The 23,573-nt window shown below is 39.9% G+C and overlaps 1 protein-coding gene across 2 annotated transcripts in view; it reads left to right on the top strand.

Moving 5' to 3' along the window:
- PDGFRA (platelet derived growth factor receptor alpha) overlaps positions 1-22,647 on the top strand; it is a 40,210-nt gene extending 17,563 nt beyond the window's left edge. For both annotated transcript variants that reach the window (XM_066573075.1, XM_066573073.1), the window contains exons 5-23: positions 1,972-2,102; positions 2,419-2,590; positions 4,158-4,347; positions 5,220-5,335; positions 5,430-5,556; positions 6,048-6,241; positions 6,796-6,890; positions 7,503-7,635; positions 7,751-7,855; positions 8,752-8,862; positions 9,658-9,811; positions 10,408-10,574; positions 12,224-12,333; positions 12,423-12,545; positions 12,822-12,933; positions 13,067-13,166; positions 13,262-13,367; positions 16,768-17,003; positions 18,844-22,647. In XM_066573075.1, the coding sequence (XP_066429172.1) occupies positions 1,972-2,102; positions 2,419-2,590; positions 4,158-4,347; positions 5,220-5,335; positions 5,430-5,556; positions 6,048-6,241; positions 6,796-6,890; positions 7,503-7,635; positions 7,751-7,855; positions 8,752-8,862; positions 9,658-9,811; positions 10,408-10,574; positions 12,224-12,333; positions 12,423-12,545; positions 12,822-12,933; positions 13,067-13,166; positions 13,262-13,367; positions 16,768-17,003; positions 18,844-18,991 (2,630 nt within the window). In that variant the 3' untranslated portion in view covers positions 18,992-22,647. The remainder of the gene's footprint in view (positions 1-1,971; positions 2,103-2,418; positions 2,591-4,157; positions 4,348-5,219; positions 5,336-5,429; positions 5,557-6,047; positions 6,242-6,795; positions 6,891-7,502; positions 7,636-7,750; positions 7,856-8,751; positions 8,863-9,657; positions 9,812-10,407; positions 10,575-12,223; positions 12,334-12,422; positions 12,546-12,821; positions 12,934-13,066; positions 13,167-13,261; positions 13,368-16,767; positions 17,004-18,843) is intronic.
- Positions 22,648-23,573: the final 926 nt, after the last annotated feature.

Below are 23,573 nucleotides of genomic sequence, written 5' to 3'. Positions count from 1 at the left end.
TGTTCAGAGGAACCGTAACCTAACTGGGCCCATCTATAAAGCATACAAACAAAAAGTCAATGAGTTTCTATACTAGAAACCAATTTATTGTTACAGTATATACACATAAAAAATACAATATAAATAATGTATCAAAATAGTTTCTATGGGCAAAGTGTCTACTTTTCCTTTGTGCCTCAACTTAGTTCATACTGACTGTAAAATACAGATCAGTATATAGCTTTATCTGGGAAAATGCCAGCTGGCATGCCAAAAGTGCAATGGACCAGATAGCCTGATTGTAGACAATGGGGTCTGTCCAGTGCCATTTGGATTCAGCATCTACTGGATTCAGCTGTTCCGCTATCCTCATTGTTTGACTCCTGTAATAGAGCCGAGTAATGGAGATAAAAATGTGAGTGTGAAAGAAGCCTTAGGCCTCAGTCAGATGGGTGTTTTGTCATTCAATAGCTGAGAGCTGCCTCTGATTGGTCCCTGCGCTCAGCCAATCAGAAGCAGCACTCACTCACCCATTCATGAATTCATGAATGGGTGAGTGAGAGCTGCCTCTGATTGGTGAGAGCTGTAACCAATCAGAGGCAGCCCATTCAGCAGGCGAGGATTTTAAATCCCCGCCTGCTGAATACTACACAGAGCAGTTCAGGAGAACTGCCGGCAGGACGCGGCTGAACTCCGTCTGCAGGGAAAAGGTGAGTATACTTTTTTTTTTTTTTTACACATTTTAGGATGGTTTTCAGGGAAGGGCTTATATTTTTAAGCCCTTCCCGAAAATTCATCACGCGATCGCCGGCAGCCCATTGCTTTCAATGGAGCCGGCTGTATTGCTGGCTCCATTGAATTCAATGGGCGAACATCGTTCTCCTCTGCCACAGCTGTGGCAGAGGATAGCGGGCAGCGCTGGGCCGTTTCACCAAAAACGCTGCTAGCTGCAGATTTTTCAGCGAATCATCGGCTCCGGCTACGCGATTTGCGGATGCGCATCTGTCATGCGATCCGCAAATCGCGCGAAAAAACGCCTGTCTGACTGAGGCTTAGGGTGTGTTCATATGTAGTGGATTTGGCACGGATTTTCCACAGCTGAAAAAGCCACACCAAAATCTGCACCCATGTGACATGGATTTTGCAACGGATCTGCAGCAAACTCAACACCTTCAATGGAAAGTGTGGATCTGTTGTGGATCCTCATCAAAATCCACCACTTGTGAAAGCAATCTCTAAGGTCTCTCATTCCTGTATTTATGACCCCTCTTATCATCACTTATTATAATAGGAAAAAACTTCTCAAACTTTTGTCTAAATATCTCTAAGTAATGAGACAGGGAAGGAAATGCTACGTCCAAGCTGGATGCAAAACAGGTCGGACAAAATTTATTGTCCTGAATGGACGGATATACACATAATATACTAACAAGGCGAACACAGTATATTAATAACAAAACCAAAAAGTGGGAAAATGGGAAATTTTACCCTAATCTAATGATGCGAGGAGACCTTACCTAAAAGCAGAGCACTCACCCTGATGAGAGCGACCCTATATCAGGAAACCGAGGGACCTTTACTCTCTCTAGTTGGAAATAGGTAGCTACAATGAATAACAATATGTGCGAAGTTGATGTCACATAAACAATAGTCATGAGAGACATGCTGCAAGACCCCAGATAATAAAAACACCAAAAACACTTATCCGATATGTGAGACAGGACATGAGCCAATGACTTGACCAAAAACACCTTCAAACTAGAAGTATAAGTGGCGTCCTCAGTAAGGAGGAGCCGGAATAAATGTATACAGACAAGTGCTAATTGGCCGGCTGGGACACACGCCTCCTAGGGGACCAATCCATCTACACACTAGCAGAGAAGTGCTGATGTTGGTGCCCAGTGCCAGAATAACACTGACCATCTGCCAGCATGTGGATCACGTGGGCTGGGGCTAATGCTGTTTTATAACGCTGTCTTTGGTTTCTTGCAGCAAATAAAAACATCAGTGTGGAGATGCAGGCATCAAAGACCGTTTTCAGATCTGGAGAAACCATCACTGTTTACTGCATTGTCCTAGAAAATGAGGTTGTTAACCTGCAATGGAATTATCCAGGGCAGCAGGTAAGTCCTGAGCAAATATTAGGGGAGTCTTTGATTCTGCTTCTTAATACACGGTTATAGTGTTTTTCTGCAGCCACCACTAGTGGGTGCTCATTGCAGAAACATTTTTAATGCTTCCATTAGTTCAGTACTAGCTGTAGATATCCATAGACAGTGAGCTCCTCCTAGTGGTGACGGCTGGCAGACAGAATCTCATAATTTAGTCATGTTACGACTGTGTAAAAGGGAAGAAGCTTATTTGGAGCTCTAGAAAAATCAAAACTCCAACCCCTATAAAGATACGTTGTAAAAGAGTAAATGTTTCCTGTGCTTGCAGAGAAGAGTCGGTATCATGAAGGTTGACGAAACCAAGGTTCCTCAGGTGAGGCTGGAATACACACTTACTATACCGAATGCAACAGTCATGGATTCTGGGGAATACGAGTGTGTGGTCACCAGTGCCATAGATGATGTTACCGAAGTGAAAAAGATCAACATGACGGTTCATGGTATGTATGGGGGAGATAATGATCTTGAGAATCTATAATATATGCTGTACATTTAGCAATTTTCAGACTAATGATCATCTGGGTGAAAAATCTCTACAAATATCTGATGGATATTTTCATTAGTACACTGATTGGCCATTTCACTAGAGACTAGAGATGAGCGAACGTACTCGTTTCGAGTAATTACTCGATCGAGCACCGCGATTTTCGAGTACTTCAGTACTCGGGTGAAAAGATTCGGGGGGCGCCGGGGGCGGGGGAGGCGTGGCGGCGCGGGGGGTAGCAGCGGTGGACAGGGGGGAGCCCTCTCTCTCTCCCTCTCCCCCCCACTCCCCGCTGCAACCCCCCACTCACCCACGGCGACCCCCGAATCTTTTCGCCCGAGTACAGAAGTACTCGAAAATCGCGGTACTCGGGCGAAAAAGGGGCGTGGCCCAGTATGCTCGCTCATCTCTACTAGAGACCCTATCTAGTAACACGTTGGACTCCCTTTGGCCTTTGGAACTGCAGCAATTCATAACGCCATAGAGTCCACTAGATGTTGTAATCATTCTTCAGTAATATCGGCGCATGCGGACAGGAAGCTCCTTGTAGTTACCGCAAATTAGATGGAGATTCTGATGTGTTCTGAACAGCTGGCAGAAAGGGGTCATCAATTCATGCCGCTTGCACCAAATTCTGATCTCCTATCCGCACGGTGCTACAGAAATATGAATTCATCTGACCAGGCAATTCTTTCCTACTGCTCAGTGATACAATTTTTGTGCTCTTTTGCCCGCTGGAGTCTCACCTTTCTGTTTTTCTTGTAATGGCGCTGGAACTAATCACCTGCTGTTATAGCACATCCATGCTAATGAATAATGATTTGTGTGTTCGGACACAATAGTTGAAGCCCCAGTGTTGTATTTGGGTGCGCTTTGCTTAACTGTGCACTGCCTGTTCATCAGAACAATTCCTGACACCCTCCTTTGACCCCTTTTGTTGAGAACTTGTTTCCAGCCATAGAATCTTTTTTTCTCTGGGTGTTTTTCCTCGATTCACAATATATTCCACACCATTGTACAAGAGAACCCCACAACACTGTACAATGTATGAAATCCTGCCCCTGGCTAGTCTAGCACTGATGACCAGCCTTCATTGGAAGTTGCTCAGATCACTGGATTTTCCCATTCTAATGTGGATTCACAATGAAACTGATCCACAGAAAAAATGCAAAAATCTTATGTCTCTGATAATGTTGCTATCCACTGGGTTTCATAATCCTTGAACACAAGTAGTAGCATTATATATATATATTGTAAATATACACATTGGATGGGAAACATTTACAAATTAGCAATGCCAGCGAAAATTATAAGTGTGGACCATCAATTTTGATCACAGATAAATTCTACTTCTATCTTTGGTATGTCGTACATTTAGACTAGCCTGCAATTGGCATGATCCGCTTAATTTGGATGTAGAAAGAAGCATTTTATTGAATGTGAAGTCTTCTTCTGCATCAATTCTGATTTGTGGTCCTGGATATTGTAACTAACCTAACATTGATTATTTTCTTGAATTCCAGATAAAGGGTTTATAAACCTGAGCCCTAATTTTGGATTATTGGAATATGCCAACCTTCATGAAGTGAAAAGTTTCTCAATAGATGTTCATGGCTATCCATCCCCCAAAATCTTATGGTTAAAGGACAATGTAACACTAAATAAGAACCTGACAGAGATCACCACCAGCACGCTTGTCACAGAGGAAGCTCGGTAAATCTATAGAGTTTTTCAAAGTTTACATCCTTATATTTTGCTCACTAATAACTCTGCTATTTCTAATACAACAACGAATAACTACTACCCTGTTTCCCTGAAAATAAGACATAACCTGAAAATAAGACATAGCATGGTTTTCCAGAATTTTTGAGGATGCAAAATGATTTTTCAGGCTTTTTGAGGATGCTTAAAATATAAGCCCTACTCCAAAATTAAGCCCTGCTAACAGTTAATTTAAAAAGTCAATTTAAATAGTGTCCAGGCAGCTATACATGTAAAAAAGTTAAACCTTTTTGAACAAAAATTAATATAAGACACTGTCTTATTTTCAGGGAAACGCGGTAACTGTACTTTACTGTGAATAGTGAAGAGCAAACTTTTCAAATGTTCGGTCTGGCCCGTTTGGTAAACTTTTGCAAAAAGTTTTGTTCAGTTCAAATCAGTTCGAGCAAAGCCATGAAAGTTCAGTGTAGCGCTCTGAGGGTATTATGTAGGGCTATTATGGTTCTTAGACAGTGGTATACACTAGTGTTTAGGACTAGTGTTGACCAGACCAGCAGAACCCTGTTTCAAGTAGAACTTTGCTATAAGTTTTGTTCAGGTTTGTGCCAAACCGAACCTTTAGCAAAGTTCTACCTGAAGCAGAGTTCATCGAGTTTGGTTCGCTCAACACTAATTGTGAAGGTTCCTAATTGACTTACATTATATCAGTGTTTCTTAGCCTGCCCCACTTTGCCTTATGCTGAGGTCCCAATCTTGACTAACAATTCCCATGGGCTCGAAGCTGGTATTATAAATGTATAATCTATCACATTGTAATATACTTTGATTTCATTCCATTTCAAATGTATTTTTGCTTTACACAGATATATAACCATGTTGCAACTCATACGGGCCAAGGAAGAAGACAGCGGCCTCTACACACTCGTAGCTCAGAATGATGCCGAAATTAAAACCTACTCATTCGAATTGCAAATTAAAGGTGACTATAAAAACATGAATGACATAGATGATTTTTTTGTATAGATTAAACTAAAACTAAAATAATATTTTTTATTATTTTTAAAATGTTCTAGTCCCGGCATTGATATTGCAATTGGCGGATGATCACCATGGATCGACGGGTCAACAGGCTGTAGAATGTTTGGCTAAGGGGATGCCTGTTCCTGACGTGGAATGGCTGGTCTGCAAAGATATAAAAAGGTGAATATTCATATTTTTTACAGATTGGGTCAGTGGCATTTATGTTATCATTAAAGTCTATGGATACCTTCGGGGCCACTGGGGGAGGAGCTATCTTTACAGATGGCTGCATTGATTGAATTCTGCAGCTTCAATGCATCACATATATAGCAGGCTGCAGAAGTCTGTTCACTAATAGTAAGCTCAATTTCCAGTCTTTCGCTCTTTCTCTTCTAAGTTTGTTCAGGAGCGGAGTCATAGGGGTTGCAGAGTGAGCAATAAGACAAGCTCACAGACAGATTTCACTATGGACAGCATTCTGCAGCTTGCTATATACAGTGATATATAGAAACTGCAGAAGCCAAATAGCGCAACATTTTTAATAAAACCGTACTGCAAAAATGCTTTTCAGCCAAAAATACATCCATTTAAGTAAAAAATGCCCCCAAAGGTGTACAAAGCCTTTAGGTAGAACTACACGTTTGTGACAATTCATTTATTGTGTATTGCAGGTGCAATAATGATTCCTCCTGGTCCATTCTGGTAACCAATGGTTCAGAGATTAGCATGGAGACTCATCAGGACCATGACAATTTAATAAAGAGCCAAGTAACCTTCAAGAAAGTGGAAGAGACGGTAGCTATTCGCTGTATAGCAAAGAACGATCTCGCTGCTGTTACAAGGGAGCTGAAGTTGGTTGCACCTTGTAAGTTGTCTACCAATTACTATTAGCAGAGAGGCTATCATAGACTGGTGTTTAATATACACATTCCTGGCTTGATCTGTAATACAGAATCCACCTCTGCTAGACATGATATAGAACTAATATAACCATACCTACTAGAGATGAGCGAGCATACTCGCTAAGGCAAACTACTCGAGCGAGTAGTGCCTTATTCGAGCACCTGCCCGCTCGTCTCTAAAGATTCGGGTGCCGGCGGGGGAGAACGGTGAGTTGCGGTAGTGAGGAAGAGGGAGCAGGGGGAGGGGGGAGAGTAAGAAAGAGATCTCCCCTCCGTTCCTCCCCTTTCTCCCCCGCCGCTCCCCGCACCCTTCCGGCAGCCGAATCTTTAGAGACGAGCGGGCAGGTACTCGAATAAGGCACTACTCGCTCGAGTAGTTTGCCTTAGCGAGTATACTCGCTCATCTCTAATACCTACATATATGTTACATTCTAGTATGTGTTCCATTCTGGAAAAGCAAGAATGATATGGTGGCAACTTCTATGGTGGCTAATCTATTAATTCTTCTTTTTCAAAGCTCTACGCTCAGAACTAACCGTAGCAGCCGCAGTACTAGTATTACTAGTGATAGTCATCGTCTCGCTCATAGTCCTTGTCGTCATATGGAAACAGGTAAGAACACAGATGATTTCATCCATATATTTGATTACAGTATCATAACAACGGTGTAGCATAAAGTTTATGGGCCTTAATGGCTGCCAAAAACTATATGCTTCTTACTATACTGGTGTCTTCTCAACCCAGACACCAGGAGCAATTGCTACCTTTGCATCCCCTATACCTAACCGAATATCTATCTATATATGGGTACTTTTCAACAGGATAGCCATCCCAATGATTATCAATCCTCCAGTTTCACAAAGGAGCAATGATCACTAACTGAATGGAGATGGAGACTGCCAGAGATCTCTTCCTGCCTTCCTCCTCCACTCAGAGTGAACAGGCAGTCGTTCATAGATAAACGACTGCCTGTTTACACAGGTCTACAGTCCTTTGGTTTTGAAAACCAAGAGACTCTGACAAATGATCAAGAATCGTTTACTTGCCCTGTCAGATCCTGTGTTTACATGGGACAACAGCTGACCGTAACCATTCTTTTGAGCAATCACTCAGGTGACTATCAGCCCGCGTAAAAGTACCTTATCTATTGTGAAAGTCATAAAATGCAATAATATATATTTCTTGTTGCTACGTTAAATTAAATTAAATATCTTTTATTTTCAGAAACCAAGGTATGAAATTAGATGGCGAGTCATAGAGTCTATAAGCCCTGATGGTCACGAGTATATCTATGTAGACCCAATGCAACTGCCCTATGATTCACGGTGGGAATTTCAAAGAGATGGACTTGTTCTCGGTAAGAGAGCTCACTGATAGTAGAATATGCTTGAAATCCATAACTTTCTAGATCTTTTAATAACGTTCTGTGATATTCTTTTATGAATTCATTCATTTAATTTGGCATTGTGCAGGTCGAATCCTCGGATCTGGAGCCTTTGGCAAAGTAGTGGAAGGCACTGCATATGGACTAAGCCGTTCGCAGCCTGTAATGAAAGTCGCTGTAAAAATGTTGAAACGTAGGTTAACTATCTCCTATCTATCTATCTATCTCCTATCTATCTATCTCCTATCTATCTCCTATCTATCTATCTATCTATCTATCTATCTATCTATCTATCTATCTATCTATCTATCTATCTATCTATCTATCTATCTATCTCCTAGCTATCTATCTATCTCCTATCTATCTATCTATCTATCTATCTATCTCCTATCTATCTATCTATCTATCTATCTATCTATCTATCTATCTATCTATCTATCTATCTCCTATCTATCTATCTATCTATCTATCTATCTATCTATCTATCTATCTATCTATCTATCTATCTATCTCATATCTATCTATCTATATATCTCATATCTATCTATCTATCCATCTCATATCTATCTATCCATCTATCTATCTATCTATCTATCTATCTCATATCTATCTATCTATATATCTCATATCTATCTATCTATCTCATATCTATCTATCCATCTCCTATCTATCTATCTATCTATCTATCTATCTATCTATCTATCTATCTATCTATCTATCTATCTCATATCTATCTATCTCATATCTATCTATCTATCTCATATCTATCTATCTATCTCATATCTATCTATCTATCTCATATCTATCTATCTATCTATCTATCTCATATCTATCTATCTATCTCATATCTATCTATCTATCTATCTCATATCTATCTATCTATCTCATATCTATCTATCTATCTATCTATCTCATATCTAGCTATCTATCTCATATCTAGCTATCTATCTCATATCTATCTATCTATCTCATATCTATCTATCTATCTATCTATCTATCTATCTATCTATCTATCTATCTATCTATCTATCTATCTATTTTATACTTCTGGTTTGGCCTACATGCACTGATTTGTACCTTTCTCAATAGCCACCGCTAGATCAAGTGAGAAACAAGCTCTTATGTCTGAACTGAAGATAATGACACATCTTGGCGCTCATCTGAACATAGTGAACTTGCTTGGAGCCTGCACTAAGTCAGGTAATGATGTTTTACTTAGACAAATACTACATTGTTTCTTATTAGGATGGTCATACACATTAAATATAGATCGGCCGAACCTGCTAATTTCGGTGAGACTGGACTATCAACTAAGGGTGGCTTTACATGGAACAAATCGGTCCAGAAATCACCCAAACACAAGTGACTTTGAATAATAGTTGTCCCATGTTAACGCAAGAACTGACAGGTTATTGAATGACAAATCATTCAATAGTCGCTAATTGTTTCGTATCAACTCATTTAAACAAAGCAACTGCAGAATGAGTTCTCACTGCGTGTAAATAGACAATCATTTATGTGTATGAAGGGATAGGGAGAGCGTTCAGTCAAAAGCTATCTCATGTATATGGGCAGCCTCATCAATGGTTTGGATCCTGACACAGGGTTACTGATGGTGCCTTAGCTTATTTCCATATTGCTCAGCCTAACCTGCATGGTACATGACTTTTAATGGTACACAGTGGTTGGATGGCTGATCTAGGACTTGACCCATCAACAATTTGTTGCCCAGAAGGAACGTACTACTTACTTGCCGATGCTACTTACTTTCCCCTCCTTACCCTAGCTGCCCCCCCATTATGTTGCCTATTTCTCCTGTAGGTCTGGGAAGCCTATCAAGGTCCCCAATTCTGTTTGATGACTTTTCAAGATATAAAAAATCAAACCCCCTGAACACTGATGCAGTGTTCAAACCATAGGCATGTTGTCTTCCCCAGTCATTCATGTTATCCAAATACAAGCGATATCTAAAATGTGCTGCTCATTATTTTCCAGGACCTATTTATATTATCACTGAATACTGCTTTTATGGAGATCTGGTGAATTATCTGCACAAGAATCGGGATAATTTCCAAAGTCGACACCCAGAGAAGCCAAAGAAAGATCTTGATATCTTTGGCCTGAACCCAGTTGACGAGAGCACAAGGAGGTAAGAAGTAATCTACACCCTATTAATATAATAGGAGAGCTCATCTCTGGATTGTGGTTTTTTGGCTTATATACCAACAAATATACACTGCATTGAATGTTAAATTATCTAACATTGAATGTGTGTAACCTAATAAATCGGAATAGGCCCCTCTTGTTCTATGGGACTTTGTATACCTAAAGGTGGTCCAACATATGAGAAGAAGGTAGATGTAAAAAAACAAACTATTGCCTGGCGAATGATCATTTTGTTGATGCAGCTATACACATTTTAGTCCATATTGACCATTACAGTCTGGCCATATATATGTTCAGTGACACCTGATGAGGGATTAATGATCTTTCTGTAAACGTTCTTTCAATTAAAAATTATTCATAGATGAAAGATCTTTCATAAGAACTAAAAAAATTTTTTAATCTCAATATTAGCTAAAAATTTAAAATATGGCCTCCTGTTCCTAAATAGTTGCTGGTCTGTCATTGGTCAGCTTAAATGACCATTTGTTGTTAAATTTCATTCGATGAATGAGCGTTTTGGTTGAAATCGTCCATTTCCATCAACTTGTGAATTTCAAAACTTATTTCTTTACATTTCAGCTATGTGATTTTATCTTTTGAAAACAATGGTGACTATATGGACATGAAGCAGGCAGAAACCACCCAATATGTTCCTATGCTGGAGATGAATGAGGCATCCAAATATTCTGACATTCAGAGATCTCTGTATGACCGACCTGCATCTTACAAGAAAAAGCCCATCTCAGGTAAATTCTGATATAGAAGATCAGAAAAGGCTAAAGTCTTGTTCACTTTCTAATCCATTGTTTAGCTGCCGAACAATGGCAAAAACAGAAGTGCCAGATGCAGCACATGCCAGACTCGAATGGCGCTGGAAGGAACCCACTGACTGTAATGGGCTCTGTTCAGCTGTTGTTATGCAATCCAACATCTTCCTGGGTAAAATAGTGCTACATACAGCGCTGTTTTGTCCAAGATTTTCAAGGAAATCAGTGATGCAGGCTCCAAATGTGAGCAAGCCCTAAATTTAAAATAATAAATATGTCACGTATGCACTCTCACAACATGTGCCTCGAGTACACTAGGGGTTGATCTATCTCAACCACTCGATCTTGTGTACACCTCCTACTCAGGCTGCCAATTGAGCATATATCATACTCAAACACAATCCATACATCCCAAACTCTGGTTGTCACTACCCCTGGAAAAGGCCAAGGGACCTGCATACACATACTCATGCTGTTCTCCAGCAATCAAAGGGTTAATACCACCAAAGGCTCATAAATGTCTGCACTTATCAAAGATTTTAAGCTTTAATACAAAAATACAGTGCTTAAAAAAAAAAAAAAGACAAAATAAAAATCGACATACACTAAATGTAAAACAGGTCATAGTAACATAGTATGTAAGGCCGAATGAAGACAGTGTCCATGTAGTTCAGTCTGTTTAACCACCTTGTCGATCCAGATGAAGCTGCTTGTATACCCAGATCCACAACCCGCCTGTCGCCTGATATTTATATCCTGTAATATCCTTCCGCTCCAGAAAGACATCAAGTTCCCTCTTAAACTCCTCTATGGATTTTGCCATCACCACATCCTCAGGCAGAGAGTTCCACAGTCTCACTGCTCTTACAGTAAAGAACCCTTTTCTATGTTGGTGATGAAACCTGCTTTCTTCTAGACGTAGTGGATGCCCTCTTGTTACCGCCACAGTTCTGGGTCGGAAAACAAAAGGGAGAAATATACAGAAAATTAGAACTTACAGTCGTTCTAAAGTTTTTGCCTTCCTGAGGGTGGATAGAAAATGTAGAAAATGGTGCTGCCCACATCAAAAATGACACTTTCCTATTTTCCTACACATAGTTTAAAGTTCTCAGTCTCTGGCTCAGTTGGCAGAGCTGCCTATTAGTTCATTAAGCAAATCCCTATGTTAGGATTGGACAATGAAGTTATAAGGGGTGAATACAATGACTATTAAACAGTTCATTGTCCTGTATTCCCCCTTACTAGCATGGGGGATGTTCACCATGGTCAAACGGAGGCCCATCTGCTTGTCGTCTCCTTTAATGTTTGTCCCATCTTCATCTGGCTTTCTCTGAGCCAGCTTTAGGTGACACATATGGAACCTTCTCCAAAGGTGAGATTACCCCTCACAGAGCTCTTTTCCTGCCCTAAAAGATCTTGGCCAGTGTGAAGAGCCTACTAGTTAAGACCAAGTTAACCTTGTAGGTATCAAATCTATATATATATATATATATATATATATATATATATATATATATATATATATATATATATATATATACAGTCATCATATATTTTCATCACAGATGGCTAGATAGATAGATAAATGTACAAAACATTTATGCCATTTCTTGCATTTTTTCCAACAGAAGTAAAGAACCTTCTGTCAGATGATGGATTTGAAGGACTGACTCTCCTGGATTTGCTCAGTTTCACATACCAGGTTGCCCGCGGCATGGAGTTTTTAGCATCTAAGAATGTACGTACAGTTTACACAGTAAATTCCTCTATGTCCCATGTACCTTCTAAAAACCCTAATCTCGCTGTATTTTGTTTATCCCCCCACAGTGCGTACACCGTGATTTGGCAGCTCGCAATGTCCTACTTGCTCAAGGGAAAATTGTGAAGATCTGTGACTTTGGTCTAGCCAGAGACATTATGCATGATTCCAATTATGTATCAAAGGGCAGTGTACGTATCAAATCTACCCATCATTTACAATGTAGCATAGAGGGAACATTATAATTACTACCACCACACTTCATTTTAGAGCAGAAATGACTGGTGTACATGCAGTTCAAAGTACAGTAAATTACATTCATCCATCTTCAAACCCTAAATCAGTTGCTACACTGGGACGCTAATGTAGAACCACTCCCAAAGTTTACTGGATCTAGTCATAAAGTTGGAAGTCTTGTGTGGAAAACAGTTGGGTGAATTAAGTTTATGATTTCTTCTCCTGTGTAGACGTTCCTCCCGGTGAAGTGGATGGCACCGGAAAGTATCTTCGATAATCTCTACACAACTCTGAGTGATGTGTGGTCATTCGGTATCCTGCTTTGGGAAATATTCTCTCTTGGTAAGTAAATAAGGATGATACATGTTGGCTTAGAAGTTGTTGAGAAGTTGCTGAATTTATTCAAAGTGACCCATGTTAGAAGGGCAATTGTTCTATGTGTTTTCTATTTCTTAACAAGCTGTCATACTTGTAGGTGGTACCCCATACCCAGGAATGGTTGTAGACTCTACCTTCTATAACAAGATAAAAAGTGGCTACAGAATGGCAAAACCTGATCATGCAACTCATGAAGTGTAAGTATATGGACGTCTACTGAATACCAGGCTGGCAGCTGATTGTCTTGTTGATAAATGATCCATTTCATTATATCGTCGCTCTGTTTCTATAGGTATGACATTATGGTGAAGTGCTGGAACAGTGAGCCAGAGAAAAGACCCTCTTTCTATCATTTGAGTAAAATCGCTGAAAGCCTCCTTCCTGGAGAATACAAAAAGGTACTAATATGTCCTATGGATAATGTTTTTCATATGCTACATTGCACCAAGTAGGATGCTCGGCTGCATAGCTAAAGGCATAACCAGTAGAAAGAGGGAGATTGTGATCCCGCTGTATAGAGATTAAGTGAGACCATATCTGAAATACTGTGTTCAGTTCTGGATATCTCACCTACAGAAAAACATTGATATGTAAGAACAAGTCCAAAGATAGGGTACAAAAATGATGGAAGGTCTCAAAAGAAAAACGTATCAGGAAAAACATAAAGAACTTAATTTCTGTAGTCTAGAGGAAAGAAGGGAGACGGGGAAACAGGATGGAAACCTTTATATATGTTACAGGAGGAGAAAAGGGAGAAGAGGGGCATGATTGAAACCTTTATATATGTTACAGATGGAGAGAAGGGAGAGAACATGATGGAAACCTTTATATATGTTACAAGAGAGAAGGACATGATGGAAACCTTTATATATGTTACAGATGGAGAGAAGGGAGAGGGAGGACATAATGGAAACCTTTATATATGTTACTGGGGGAGAGAAGGACATGATGGAAACCTTTATATATGTTACAGGAGAAGAGAAAGGAAAGGGGGGACATGATGGAAACCTTTATATATGTTACAGGAGGAGAAAGGAGAGAAGAGGGGCATGATTGAAACCTTTATATATGTTACAGATGGAAAGAAGGGAGAGAACATGATGGAAACCTTTATATATGTTACAAGAGAGAAGGACATGATGGAAACCTTTATATATGTTACAGATGGAGAGAAGGGAGAGGGAGGACATAATGGAAACCTTTATATATGTTACAGGAGGAGAGAAGGACATGATGGAAACCTTTATATATGTTACAGGAGAAGAGAAAGGAAAGGGGGGACATGATGGAAACCTTTATATATGTTACAGGAGGAGAAAAGGGAGATGAGGGGCATGATGGAAACCTTTATATATGTTACAGGAGGAGAGAAGGGACAGGGGGACAAGATGGAAACCTTTATATATGTTACAGGAGGAGAGAAGGGAGAGGGGGAGCATGATGGAAACCTTTATATATGTTACTGGAGGAGAGAAGCGAGAGGGGGACATGATGGAAACCTTTATATATGTTACAGGGGGAGAGAAGAGAGAGGAGAGGAGAGACATGATGGAAACCTTTATATATGGTGCAGGAGGATAGAAGGGAGAGGGGGACATGATGGAAACACATATATACACATCAGGAGAAGGGAAGGGAGAGGGGGATGTGATGAGTACCTTTTATAGGTGTTACAGGAAGAAGAAAGAGGGAGGATATGATGGGTACCTTTATGTATAAGTATATATTGAAAGTATCAATAAGATTCTAAGAAGTGTTCTTATTAGGAAGCTAAACACAAGAACAAGGGGGCACAATTTGAGATCCTTTGGGGAAAGATCAGAAGCAATGTCAAAAAATATTATTTCACTGAAAGAGTAGCAGATGCTTGGAACAAACTTCCAGCAAACTTAGTTGGAAAAATAACAATAAGTTAATTCAAACCTGAAATAGGCAGAGATCTGTTGTAAGAGAGAAATAAAATGGAAGTTATATACGCGTAGACCAGATGGACCAGGGGGCTTTTTCGGTCAGTTTTCTATGTTTCTACCAACGCAAGGGAAACATATTAAGGTTGAGTACACACCAGTGTTTGGCTTTCCTGTTCTATCATGGGAGTAAAATAATTAAATGCTAGATCCATCCCATGATATAAGCTAACGTCTCTAAGTAAACCCCATTGACTATAACAGGGTCCGTAAGGCATTCTTCCTGCCCTCTGGAATCTCTTGGACAAAATAATGCAGCATACTGTGCTATTTTATCCATTATTTTGTTCAGAATCTGCACCGCAGGCTCCACACGGAGCTTTCGACGCAGATGTAAACATGGTCTATCTTGCCAACTTTGGTGGTCGGAGTTGTATAATTTTAAAACCACTGTAATTTTCTTCTGAATAACCATATTATAATGCTTTGGGTGTGTTGTATGTTACTATGAACATTATATAAACTCAGTGCTAGACCAAACTAGCAAAACATGACTTCTCAGTTTAGCCATAGACAGTAGATATCTGGTTGCCACAAGTTATTTAGTTCACCAATATCACACCTGATCGTTGCATTAGCCCAATGCTAGATGATAACTACAAGTGCACATTAAAGTGTCATATCAGCCTTTCAGCAATGTCTTGGGCTGTAGAAATGTATTGTGTGTAACCTATATGTCTCAATGCAGCATCACTGTCAAGTTGCAGTATGATGTAACTCAACCATAAAGACTTGGCCTGCATAACCTAAAGTAATAGTTCAATTGCCCTGGCCATTTAACAGCATTGTAAGCTGCTACTGATCTCATGGCACTATGTAAATATAGGCTTGGAATGGGCATGTTACTTCCATTACATGGTTGTTGGCTGCAGGACACTTCCAGAAAACCTTATCGTGAGGGAAGACAATCCAAGCTCAGCCAAATGAAAGACAACACGGCTGATGTACACAACTGCTGTTATATACTGTCACCCATTCTTAATAGATTGTAGTCGGGGCATTGCTGAAATCCATGGGACTTCCCAACTTCAAAAATGCACTATCCTAGCCTCTGTACTCATTGATAGGAAAAGGGGAAGAGTTCAAGAAGGAGATGCAAGCCTTAACCTTTTTGCAATTCACTGTCTGACGTCTAAAGACATTCTGATTGAAGGCTGTACAGCTCCGATGTCGGAAAATGTCCGGCAGGGTATTCTTACTGTAGATTACTAGCTGCTCTGTTGTCAGGGGCCTCTACAGCATGTCCCACACCGCAGTACTGGCTCTAGGCAGCAGATGGTGCCATTGTATAATGGCAGAAAGAGAAAGCCCCCTAGGAAACCCTGAATTCAAAATTGGATTGCAAAGGGTTAATAGTTGAGTAATGCCTTTTGGTGTTAAGGCGTCCATACATATTACATAGAACTAGGATGATGGTCGAGCAACTGTTGAATGATTCATTACTTTGCTGACGCAATCCTACACATTTTAGTTCTTCCTGACCACCACAGTTGTTTAAACTAGCTGTACATTTTCAATGACACTGGGTGAGGGACAAGAGATTTTTTCAAGAAACAGGAAAAATCGTTTGTGGATAAAAGATCTAGATTATAGAGCAAAAAATTTCAGATGTGGCCAACTTCTTTCCAAAAGAGGTTGGGCTGCCATTAATCAGCTGACGGGATTGATACATTTCATCCAACAAATGATTGCTTTGGTTGATATCGTCCATTTTCATCAACTCTCGTCTTCAGTGTATGGAGATCTTAAGAAGTTGATTCTGTACTCAGTTCAATTACTGGCTGATATGGAGGTTCCATAAAATTAATGTGTGCTTTTTAATCATTTGCAGTGTTATGAGAAAGTTCTTCATGACTTCTTAAAAAGTGACCATCCTGCCGTCACTCGCATGAGAAGTGATAGTGACAATTCATACATCGGAGTGACCTACAAGAATGAGCACAAAATGAAGGACCGAGAAAGCGGCTTCGACGAGCAGAGACTTAGCGCTGACAGCGGCTACATCATCCCTCTGCCAGATATTGACCCAGTGTCAGAGGATGAATCTGGCAAGAGAAACAGGCACAGGTATGGATGATTATGAACATGTAGACACTTGGATGTAAAACAAGTTTTTATGTTGTATCTTAATGTATCAGTTTATGACTAGTGATGAACGAGCATACTCGCAAAGGGCAATTAATCGAGCGAGCATTGCCCTTAGCGAGTACCTGCCCGCTTGAGAGAAAAGGTTTGGGTGCCGGCGGTGGGCAGGGAGCGGCGGGGGAGAGCGGGGAGGAACAGAGGGGAGATCTCTCTTTCCCTCTCTCCCCCCGCTCCCCTTGCTGACTGCCACTACTCACCGCTCCCCCGTGACGGCACCCGAACCTTGTCTCTCGAGCGGGCAGGTACTCGCTAAGGGCAATGCTCGCTCGAGCAATTGCCCTTAGCAAGTATGCTTGCTCATCTCTATTTATGATTAGCAGATAACTGTGTAATATATACACAAGATGTCAAACAATTAGGCATCAGTAGGTGGATATCTTGACAGAGCATTACTTGATATGAAAAGACAAGTAGCGAGTGACCTAAACGACACTTGCTAATTATCTTCAATGCTACAGAATAAGGCACTGCAATGAAGATGATACTGTGTGTCATATATCAGCATCATCTGTGTAAGAATATCTCATTAATCTTGCACCATCATCAATAGTACAGTACTGGATTTACATGTTAGTACTGTGTAGGCAGAATTGTCTGGCACTGCAGGGACAACAAAATAGTCCATCACCTTAACCCCTTAAGGCTGCATGTCCACGGGCGTGATTCCACCGGTGATAAGTCGCTAGCGAATCATGCTGTCTGAAGCTTTCCATAGGGTTGCTATGGAAAGCGCATCTATGAGCATCTATGAGCGGAGAATCATAGCGATTCTCCGTTCGTGGGATTCAAATCGTAGCATGCTGCGATTTGCCGCAATTCTCTGCGGTGAACCTATCTGTCAGATAGGCTCAGTGCGGAGAACCGTCAGCAATCCCTGATCCCCGGCGGTGGCTCCCGCGGCAGAGATCTGCCGTGGGATATCGCTTCACCTGTGGACAGGCAGCCAAAGGCTTACTTCTCACGGACGAGCGCAATATCGCATATTTGTTCATGCTTATTTTTCCATCGACTTAGCAGTCTAAAGGGCTTGGTTTCTTGCAAGATGAGTTGTTTTTTCCATGTACTGAAATTTTTTTAAATCTTTCAAAGGGGAGCGAAGTGGAAAAAAATGCAATTTCACCATCTTTGGGGGTATTGTTTTTATGGTGTACACACTGCAGCAAAAATGACATGATAACTTTAATTTATGGATCGGTACAATTATGATGATACCAAATTTAAAAAAATAAAATCTCTTTAAAAACTATATATTTTCTGTCACCATCTTGCTGTATGAGCCTAATTAAGACATAAATAAATATTGCACAGGAATACAGACAGTTCTGTGAATTTGCATATAAATTCTCCCATCACCAAGGGGTGCTTCCCCCAGAACCGCCCATAGGCAGAGGCCTACTATACCTATGGGTAAAATCAACCCTAAGAATCAAGTGTCTAGAACAGAGGTCCCCAACTCCAGTCTTCAGGGACCCCCAACAAGTCATGTTTTCAGGATATCTTATGGTGAGAACACCTGTGGCAATGTCTGAGGACCGACAATAAGTATATCACCTGGGCAATACTGAGGAAATCCTGAAGACCTGACCTGTTGGCGGTCCCTGAGGACTGGAGTTGGAGAACACGTGTCTAGAACATAACTTAGAAAAATCGATACTCCGTGAATTAACTCTTTATGATATAGATTCGTATAGTTCCATGAAAGCACTTCCCACTTTTTCCGCTTCATTTATCAAACATTAATATCTTCACTTTTCATTTCCAGCTCCCAAACATCTGACGAAAGTGCAATTGAAACAGGATCCAGCAGCTCCACATGTATCAAGAGAGAGGACGAGACCATCGAAGACATTGAGATGATGGATGACATTGGTATAGATTCATCAGATCTTGTTGAGGACAGTTTCCTTTAAGATACATATCTCTCAATGATGTTACTAACCACATGATGAAATAATACAGGAAAGGCTGTGAAGTCCTGGGATTCTATTTTTTATGCAGAAAACCACTTTCGTTGCAATGGACAACATGAGATTGAGCAAAATTTGCCTTGCCAACCGTACGCGAAGAGCATCGGTATCAACAAGGAATTCTCGCCTGTTATGGAGGCCGCAATTCTAAACTCTTCCCAGTACATTTATCAAACGGTACATCTTAGCATCTCAGTATATTTTTCCTATATATATATTTTTTACATTTGTGGACGGACCTGAAAACAGTAGCTTTGTACTTCAAGGGCATTGTTGACTCCAACAGACATCAACCTGCAGCTGAATTTCATCAATGTATGTATGTAAATAATGAAGAGATGGACGTATTATTTGGACTAACTACAGGAGACCACTCGGGAATTTTATGTGCTATATTTTGTACCAGGAGCTGCTGTTATACAATTGTCAAAGACTTTTCAAACCACTTAAAGGGACTGAAGACATCTCAGAACATATACATTTCTTCAAAGAGGCAAATGTAGACAGAACGGGGAGGAGTCTAAACTCCGCTAGCCATCGGCACCATCTAAAATGTTGTTTTGTGCAAGTAACACATTTATCAGTATTAATACTAGATGAATTTTGTAAATCATCAAAAACTATTATTTCTAATTCGACTGACTTTAAGGACTACCTTAACTAACAGGAAGCTGGGAGTATTTTTCGTGCATTAATATGGTACTTCTTACAGATTAAATAACGGTGTAAGCAGAATAATATGTAACAGAACTGACTTTTGATTTAGCAGAAAAAGTATTGACCACTAGTCTCCATAGATCAGACAAAACGTAATAGATTGTGATTTGTCCTAGCTTAATATATTTTTTAAACCCCTAACTATATTGATAAGTGTAATTTTTTTTTAAGGAGGACTGGAATTTTCTCTATTAAACATACATCTATATTAACTGGTATAGCAATACACGAGCATAGTTACTGTAAAACAGCTGAACCCTGTTTTGGGGTGAACTTACTAAATGTTTGGTTTGGTGCAAACCCGAAATTTGGGCGGTCCGTCTAGGCCTAACCCACTAAAATTGGAATCTGCCACATACCACCACCTTCTTTAGGGGTATTGGTGAAGTTCAGTTTCAGTTTGAACTAATTCGGACCTAACTGAAGTTTTGTTTAAATTTTGTAAATCAGCCAAACCCAACTTTTTTTGAAAAGTTTGCTCATCACTATTACAGAGCTATGTACAGTAGGTTGCAAATCTCCATCTAGATGAACTTTATCTCCTTGTCCTAGAAAAAAGCAAAATATATCCATATTCCATCTTGCTTCTTCTGTAACTATTAAAAAATTTGGCTCAAAAGTTTTACAAATATTGCCTAAATCCCCAAGTGTATTGAAAAAGGACCTGTCACGCCCTCTGATCATTCGGCTGCATTAGCCTTGTCCCTGGTGACTCTACCGCATCTATTCTTTTTTTTCTGTTCACCTCGATTTGCCCTACATTGACCTCTATTGAACCCTAATCTGTCAATCGGCCAATCTCCTCTGCTCGCTATCAGTGGGTGGAAGAAACCTGACATTACCCATTGACAGTGAATAGAAGAGACAGCCAACTTGACTGATTCAAAGCGCCAAGAGCCAACGTCAATATGGGGGGACAGACGGAACCAAAAAAAAGAAGTACGAAAGAGTCAGCTGGCCCATGGCTGAAGAACTAACTATTCAGCCTGCCCCCACGAGGACATGACAGGTCCTCTTTGAAAAGAAAATCTGAGTGGAACCTGTCAGCCTTCATAGTTCTGTTAATCAAGAGGCTATTGGAAAGAAAACTTTTCTACAATTTCAAAATATGTGTTTTTTTTAAACTATGAGGACAATTTTCAAAAATGTATTTTGGTTCTTAAAAATAGAACAAGACAAACTCTTCGAATGAATTACCGCTATCAGTATTATTTTTTTATTGTTCCCGACATATGCTAAAAGCAACCTCTGTTAAAATTCCTCTAGTCTAGCATTAATGTGGCCCCGTAAGTGCTGGTGTATAAAATGTTTTTGTTTATTGGAATAGTCATAGAAAAATATATACATGTCAAACTAAACAACCTCCAATAAAGGTGGCCATACATGACTAAGGCTGGCCGGACTTGTGGAATTCAGTATGACCGACCACACATCTAGTATGTATTTTATGTTTGACCAATATTCTGTCAAATTTCAAGATACAAGATCCTAAAGTATATAAGCCACTGCCAGAAGTGTATGGCAGTAGCTTATTGTACTCCCCTCTCCACATTCTGAACAATTTGAGTGTTCATGTGTATGGGGAGGTCGGGAGGCATAACTGTCACTGAACGAGCATTTGGCCAAGATCTATTGAATGTTTATGGCCACCTTATAAAGGTTGTCCTAGATCAAAAATTGGCATCTATTCAACTTTTTGCAGCACTGAACATGTTTCCATTGTGCTCACTTTTGCAAAAGTGCTTTCGCAATCAGGACTATGGTCACAGGATGCTGCTGTAAAACTCAACAAAGCCAGCTGATGTCACCTACTCAGACCCACATGAGTCTTTGCCGCCCATTGTATGGGTATATTAGGAACTACATCAATCTTATAGGGCTGTTCCTTCATCCACATGCATTGATGCAGACTGAAGAACATCGGTGTATGTGCACTTCATCTAAAACTGATGTATTTGCTGATATACCCATATACTGAGCCGCAAAGGCTCAGAACTTTAGTAAATTGGAAATTTGTTCAGTGCACCATAAACAGATGAATAAATGCCAATTTGGAGTTTCGGACAACCTTTTTAAGGCCACCTCAATAAAATAAGGTCTTATTAATGGAGGAGTCTCAATTGGTTACCTAAATTATTCTGCCTCTTCTGAACTTCTAAATTGTTTTATAATTCTATGCCGGATTATCAAAACTTTAGGGTTGCAGTCTGCTGAAATAAAGGAATTTAACTGAAAGATATTTTGTGCTACCTTAAAACTTTTCATCAAGAGGAACAATGCTATACATCTTGCACATATGGGAATGTTTTCTCCAATTGATTGTATAAAGGTTTGCAGTTAATTACCTATTAAATTGCCCCTTCTAACCATTAACCGCATATGACTACAGGTTGTTAGAACACAATCCAGCTGATATACAATAGAAACTGGAAAAATGGTTCAAGGAACCAGTAAAAAGGACCAAATGTATTTTTGTGTATCAGCGTTTGGGTTGTGACTTCATTGTACATTCCACCAGCTATTATAATTGTTATTTGTTGTTGCGATGAAAGAAATACTGCCATATTCTTTTATCATGTTAAAATCCCATATTTTGCAGGAAAAGATCCTTTTTTTAATGGGTTTTGTGTAAAAAAAAAAAACAGTCCTACTTTGATATGAAGGACGTAAGCTAATATGATGTTATACATCAATCTGTATATTTTATTACAATATAGTCCTTAAATACTGCCAAAACAATTATGTTAAGCTGTATCACTGCCTTTGTTATATGTGTTTTGACTGTGATGTACTCCACAGATGCGTTAACTGTTGCACTTTTAAATGTCCAAAATTATATTTTAGAATAATAAAAACCTATGTGTTTCTAAGATGGAACAACGGATGTTGTGTAACGGGAGGTTATTTCATTATATGACATGACAATGGGATCATCCACTGCTACAGATGTAGCAAAGTTTAACTTGACCGTGCTAACTTCCAGCAAAATGTTTTATCTTAAGCCATTCAAAAGCTACTATTATCTGAACTCATGAAAAGCTATTTAATACAATTGAAACTGTGTTACAGAAAGTTATGATAATATGTTAAACCAAGTCAAGTTAAACATTGCTACATATGTATGCCGATAGATATTAGCATCGCATTCTGAAATCAGGGCCTGAAGAGAGTAAGAGCAATGCATACAAAAGAGTGTACAGTGTGAAGTGTGCTGGGGTGTTGGGTGAGACCTCATGGGTAGTTGTGTAATGAACACACATGAGACAAGGAAAGTTTGAACATTTTACATAGTAACATAGTAACATAGTTCGTAAGGCTGAATGAAGACAATGTCCATCTAGTCCAGCCTGTTTAGCCTCCTGTTTTGTTGATCCAGAGGAAGGCAAAAAAAAACCAAGAGCAGAAGCCAATTAGCCCTTTTGGGGAAAAAAAAAATTCCTTCCCGACTCCCTAATGGCAATCAAACTGTTCCCTGGATCAACCCCTAATATTTCCTACCTGCCTGTATACGCAGATTAGCAAATAACCTTAGATTTATAGCCTATAATATCCTTCCTCTCCGGAAAGACATCAAGTCCCCTTTTAAACTCCTCTATGGATTTTGCCATCACTACGTCCTCAGGCAGAGAGTTCCACAGTCTAACTTCTCTAACAGTAAAGAACCCTTTTCTATGTTGGTGATGAAACCTGCATTCTTCTAAGCGTAGCGGATGCCGTCTTGTTACCGTCGTAGTCCTGTATTCAACAAATCTAACCGGCCAACACTGGGAATGGAGTCAACTGCCTGGTTTAGCCATGTTCATACACC

The sequence above is a fragment of the Eleutherodactylus coqui genome, chromosome 7 (assembly GCF_035609145.1).
Source record: "Eleutherodactylus coqui strain aEleCoq1 chromosome 7, aEleCoq1.hap1, whole genome shotgun sequence".
Classification (NCBI taxonomy): domain Eukaryota; kingdom Metazoa; phylum Chordata; class Amphibia; order Anura; family Eleutherodactylidae; genus Eleutherodactylus; species Eleutherodactylus coqui.
The sequence above is the reverse complement of the archived record's forward strand: the minus strand, read 5'-3'. Positions and strand labels throughout refer to the sequence as shown.